This window comes from Populus nigra, chromosome 18 (genome assembly GCF_951802175.1).
Source record: "Populus nigra chromosome 18, ddPopNigr1.1, whole genome shotgun sequence".
NCBI classification, from domain to species: Eukaryota; Viridiplantae; Streptophyta; class Magnoliopsida; order Malpighiales; family Salicaceae; genus Populus; species Populus nigra.
In genome coordinates, this window is record NC_084869.1 from 12309145 (window position 1) to 12315243 (window position 6099).

Consider the following 6099-nt stretch of genomic DNA (forward strand, 5'->3'; position numbering starts at 1 on the left):
AAATGATATTTTTTAATTTTTTTTATAATTTTGTTGTAAAAATATAAATGGTTTTTTTGAAAAAATAACTGTATATTTTTAATAAATTATCAGACTCCATGCTATCCGCCACACTTAATATTCATATACCAAGAAGTCAGCAACAATCACATAGCCTAATCTTCTGGAATCAATCACAAGATGATCATTGGATAAAGTCAAATAAACTCCTCCCTATTTAAATTTCGATATTGAAAAAAGTAATCTTGATTTACAAAAACACAGAAAGAATTCTGGACAGAGGAATTAGATGGGAGTAGAAGTGAAGGAATGAAAAAATTTATATTAATTATTTTTTCTTCTCTCTAGAGTTATCTTCATATTTTTACCAAAGAGTAACTAATAAGATTTATCATCAAGCCATGTTAACATGTACACTAGCATCCATGACAGAATCACATACTGGGCAAGTACCAATCAGATTGGACCCACATAATGTACACAGGCACAGATGCCTGCATGGCAGCAGCAGCACACTTGATTCCCTCTCCCCACACTTTTTACACATCCGGTTGTGGTTAATATTTTTGCTGCTACTGTTATCCTTCACCACCACCAACTTATCCTTCACCGCGCCCTCTTCTCCACCTGCTAACGGGCACCTCCCATGATCACTACTTCCACAACTGGATTCCGCGTCATCTGCCACCGTGGCACCACCACCATTTATGTAGCGGTCCTCGCTAACGTGCGCCAAAACTTGTTCTAAATTGCTGCGTAATGAATTTGCTGTAGCCTCATTGGCTTGAGCTAAATCCCTCCAAATCTGAGTCTCAACGTATAAGCTCTTCACTTTTTCTTGAAGAACCCAGTTCAATTTTCCCATCCTTTGAATCTCTTCATCTTTCTCTATTAATTTCCTCACCATCCCTCCTTGTATTGCCGATACCAGCATTCTTGACTGCCTCTTTCTCCTGTCTTCAAGTTCCATTCTAACTTTCTGATTCTGAAAATCAAAGTAAAGAAAAGAATAAGCCCAAAATATACCAAAGTTTTGATCTTTTAACAAAGTTTAAATAATCCCACAACACAAAATTCATGAAAAATAACCAACTTACATGTTCAGCAATGAAACGGTCAATTTCAGATTGTTGTTGTTGGATCTGAAAGATGATGTCTTGATCAATAAAAGAAGAAAAAGAGCAGACTTTGGTCTTCTGAGAGGCATGAAAAGCATCAAAGTTGTCATTGATTGAATCTCTAGACCTCTTTCTTGGAGCAACAACAGCAGGAACATTGTAGGTGAGCCCACTATCATCTTTATTAGAAGCTTTAGCAGAAACTGGGTCACAACCAAGGGAGGATTGATAGAATGACAAGAGTGTTTCAGGCATTGGTTCATTAAAAACAAGGCCAGAATCCATCTGGGTATTGTACAAACTCATGTTTGCTTGATTTACTTTCGCAAAATCCCTGCAAAACAAAACATGTAAGAAAAACACTGATAAATTGATGACGAACAAAAAGATGGAAACTTGGAAGTTTAGAGTGTTTCAGTACCTGTTTGTGAGAAGATGTGAAGGGAAATTAAGGTTCGTATGAGGAGCTTCAACTGCCATGAAGGATAGTTAAAATTCTTTGCTTGTGAATTTTGGTTGCTTTGGTTTTGGTTATGGAGAGAAAAGAGAGATGATGTATCTGAGAGAGTATTGGGAGAGAGCAAGAAATATATGCTTTGAGAGGAGAGGGCATGCAATACAAGTGATGGATGGAACTATGGGATTTGGTTTATTTAGGTTTGGCTATGAAGAGATGGAGAGAGAGAAAAGTCAAAAGACTGACTTATAGATATGAAAAACATCTTTAAAAAAAGGGAAAAAAAATAAAAATATTTATTGTCTTCTTACATCACTCTTCTGTTTACAAATCAGTAAAAAGGATGATTAAACAAAAGAAAAAAAAGAAAGAAAGCAAAGCAATGGTGGCAGATTTTGTCGTTTTGCACTTTTTTATTTGCCGTTTCACTCATTTATTGCATTTAATTCACTCCCTAGACAAGAAGCCTCCTATATTTTCTAGATTCCTGGATGGATTTGGTCTGGTTTTTCCTTAAGCAGAGGGGTAATTTTGGTGTTTCACACACCTGAACGTTAATTTCCATTTTTAATTAATATTATTAACTGAACAATTAGAGAGGCGTATCTGCTAGCCTGCCACGTATAAAAAGCATTCTAATTGTGCCACGTAAGCAATTGCAAGAATCCAAACCCCCCAAAACAAGACGGAAAAAGAAAAGAAGAGGCTCATGCCTCACAGGGAGCGTGATCATGTGGGGTCCGAACCTCGCACGTGGGGCAGGTAGTGGGCCAACATGCTACACGTGCGACCTGTGTGCTTACTGTTCACTACTTTTATATTTCTCGATATATCGAGAAATAAAAGTAGGGGTGGCATGGCCCACATTTGGTTTCCCACGTTTGTGGGCCCCACAGGAAGGGACAAGGGCGGGACCCACTTCAGTTTCATTCCAGTTTCCCTGTTTGAGCTACCTTGTCCCCTTCTTGAACCGGTGTTTTTTTTCTTTCTTTGCCTGTACGGACAGCTAGGCAGGGGTTCATTATTTTGTGTGGGGCCTCCGCACCTACATCCTACTTTTATAGATTTAATGATTTTCTTCTTCAAGGATTAGCCATAATCACATATTAATACGTAGGGTTAATGGTTGCAGAGGTAGCCAAATTTGACATCGTTTGTGATTTGTGCGCTAATCTAATTGTCAATGAAAGTGATTAGGGTTTTATGATAAATACATTGAATTTGAATACAATCAATCACACATTCATGGATATATATATTTAGATGCATATAATTTTCGTTCTTGACCACTTCATAATATATTTATTGTGAATTATTGATTACATGATTTAATTTGTTTAGATGCATATGACTAATGACATGCAAAGGATTTAGCAAGTGATTTACATGGATGTTGTTTTATTATATAGTATAGTATTTATTTTTCTATTTCCTTGGAAAATTCATCATTCTTGACTTAAGAATAATTATTTGAAATTCCACATTGTTGATCACATGATTAATTGAAATTTGGCAAGTGAAGGGACCTCGAATTGAGGGTGGTTTTGACTTTGGAATGGTATGAGGTTTGCCAAAACATAGGGGATTCCGTAATGGTACCACGTTTTATATGTTTAGGATTGAGAAGGTCATAATTTTCAAGTTTTTTTTCCATAAATTTTGAACTCTCCCAAGGGAAATGTTAGTTACCATATGAAGACTTTTATTGTGATATATAATTAGTTTAACCTAGCCATGGAGATGTTATGATGTGATTACAAAAAATGGGGATTCCATTTGAGTTGAAGCTAATCTAGCTAAAAATCTTTACTCAAATTAATATGAAACAATTTAATTACTTTAAATTTTAGGTAGCTTTTTGTTATTGTTTTGAGATAGAAAAGAGGTAGATAGTAGGAATGTAGAAAGCATATTTTTATATGTTTTTTTTAAGTATATAATTTAACTCCAAAATTCGTTATAGATATAAACTAGTTAGATGACCCGCGCGATGCTGCGGGTCAATTGTTTTTGCATAAAAAAAATCAAAAAAAGCTAAGATTTAAAAGTGTTAGGTCTTTCTGCAAAGTTATACCCAAGAGTCTTAAGTTTGGCTGCAACGTCTGACTCAAGAGTAATATTTATAATATTAATAATAATATTAAACTTGTATGATCCAAATTTAAGTGGGTTTGGCTGCAATACCAGACCCAATAACCTTGGATGTGAGTCTGGTTGCAAGGTCGTATTATAAAAGTGTGATAATTAAATATATCAAGTAAAAAGAAAAAAACATAGAAAAAAAACCAACATGAAGAAAATAACTAATGAAGAAAAAAAAATTGAATTAACTGGGTTAACTCTTCAAACTAGGTTAACCCGTCAAACATTGGATTTGTGTCGTGAAAGTTTGATAACTAAATAGAAAAAAAAATTGACGGGTTACCCCAGAATTAACTGGGCTAACCCATCAAACCAGGGATCCATATCATAAAAGTCTGATAATTAAACAGAAAAAATTTAATATTAAGAAAGTAAATTAAAAAAATAATTAGAAAAAAAGATAGAAAAAAGCCAGAAAAAAACTAAAGGCATCAGCTTTTTCACTGTGAACTGCATTGTGCAGTCCACAATAAAAAGCTTAAAAAGAAAAAGAAAAGGGAAAAAAACAAAGGCATACCCACGAGTTAATTTTATTTTCTTGCATAAAAAATATAAAAAAGGATAAGATTTAAGAGTGTTAGGTCCTTTCTGCAAAGATATACCCAAAAACCTTGGGTCTAATTGTAATGCTTGACCCATGAGTAATATTTATAATATTAATAATAATATTAAACTTACATGACTCAAGTTTAAGTGAGTTTGATTGCAACACATTTAAGTGAATTAACTCATTTAACTCGTGAAACCAGGTTAACCAGTCAAACCCGAGATATGTGTCATAAAAGTCTGATAATTAAATAGAAAGAAATTTAATATTAACAAACTAAATTAAACAAAAAAAATTAATTAAAAAGAAAAAAAAAACTTCGGGTTACCTTGTCGAACCAGTTTAACACGTTAAACCCGACATCCATGTCATAAAAGTATGATAACTAAATAAAAAAAAAATTAACATTAACAAAAGAAAAAAACAAATAAAAATAGTTAACCCGTCAAACCAGGTTAACATATCAGACTTGGGATATGTGTCATGAAAGTCTGACAACTAAATAGAAAAAAATTTAACATTAACAAACTAAAGTAAACGAAAAAAATTAATTAAAAAAAACAAAAAAAAACTTCGGGTTAACTCGCCAAACCAGATTAACCTGTTAAACCTGGGATCTTTGTCATGAAAGTCTGATAACTAAATAAAAAAAATTTAACATTAACAAAAAAAATGGACGGGTTAATCCAGTATTAACTGGGTTAACCCGTGAAAGCAAGTTAACCCGTGAAACCTGAGATATGTGTCATGAAAATCTGATAACTAAATAGAAAGAAATTTAATATTAACAAACTAAAATAAATGAAAAAAATTAATTAAAAAGAAAAAAAATCCGGGTTAACTCGTGAAACTAAATTAACCCGTTAAACCCGGGATCAATGTCATAAAAGTCTGATAACTAAATTAAAAAAATATTAACATTAACAAACTAAATTAAACAAAACAAAATTTATTAAAAGAAAAAAAAAAGCTAAAGGCATCAAAAAAGAAAAAATGAAAAAAATAGCTTAAACTAAATTAAACAAAACAAAATTTATTAAAAGAAAAAAACAAAGAAAGAAAAAAAAAGTTAAAGGCATCAAAAAAGAAAAAAAAATGAAGAAAAATTAGTTTAAAAAAAAAACTTAAAAAAGAAAAAAATGAAAAATGAAAAAAAAAAAACTCAGCCTTTCACTGTGTATTGCTACAGTGAAAGGTTGAGTAGTTTTAGTATATTTTTAATTTATTTTATATCTTTGTTTGTTTTTTTAATAAAATATGTTTCTTTTTTTATATTTTTTATTGCTTTAAAACAGAAACCAAATATAACTTTAAAAACTAAACATGTAATTTCATGAAATTATTATTTTGTATTGAATATTAATGCTAATTTCATTGAAAAATCTTTATCAAAATTACTCTGTGATCGAATAATCTTAATCATTTCATTGTATAACTCATTAATTCAATAATAAATGTTTTTAGAAAATGAAGAATCTTTTTATAAAATTAGAATACTTGTCATGATTTTGGATATAATTAAGTGGTAATGAACTAATATTGTTGGTATATGTAGATATCAAATGATCCAAAATTGGCTAATTACTTTAACAACTCCATACATATAATCCATACTTGCAACATTTCTACTTTATAGTCTTTTCAAATTGATAGAAAACCTATTTATTGCAAGTGAGCTTAAGCTTACAATAATTAAGTGGTAAAAAATCAATTAAAGAGAGATGACATCCTTGATTTGAATTCTACCACTTATATTTTTTAACCCATATGCAAGTGTGCATTTAACTAGGGTTGTGAGATGACGAGTTATTTATTGTGACTTGACTCTTGAGAAT

General features: G+C 31.5%; 1 protein-coding gene across 1 annotated transcript; it reads right to left on the bottom strand.

Moving 5' to 3' along the window:
- Positions 1 to 302: 302 nt before the first annotated feature.
- Positions 303 to 1789, bottom strand: LOC133677959 (BOI-related E3 ubiquitin-protein ligase 1-like). Its single transcript, XM_062100105.1, has 3 exons — positions 1540 to 1789; positions 1098 to 1452; positions 303 to 985 (listed from the first exon to the last, which is right to left on the bottom strand). Exons 1-3 carry the CDS (start codon positions 1596 to 1598, stop codon positions 395 to 397), a joined length of 1005 nt encoding a protein of 334 aa, XP_061956089.1. The 5' UTR covers positions 1599 to 1789; the 3' UTR covers positions 303 to 394.
- Positions 1790 to 6099: the final 4310 nt, after the last annotated feature.

What these genes read in the sequence shown, in the direction of transcription:
- LOC133677959 (XM_062100105.1), bottom strand. Translation starts at nt 1,598, where the DNA reads ATGGCAGTTGAAGCTCCTCATACGAACCTTAATTTCCCTTCACATCTT. An exon ending in TCACATCTTCTCACAAACAG is followed by an intron (nt 1,453 to 1,539) that starts GTACTGAAACAC and finishes TTTGTTTTGCAG; the next exon opens with GGATTTTGCGAAAGTAAATC. An exon ending in ACCGTTTCATTGCTGAACAT is followed by an intron (nt 986 to 1,097) that starts GTAAGTTGGTTA and finishes TTTGATTTTCAG; the next exon opens with AATCAGAAAGTTAGAATGGA.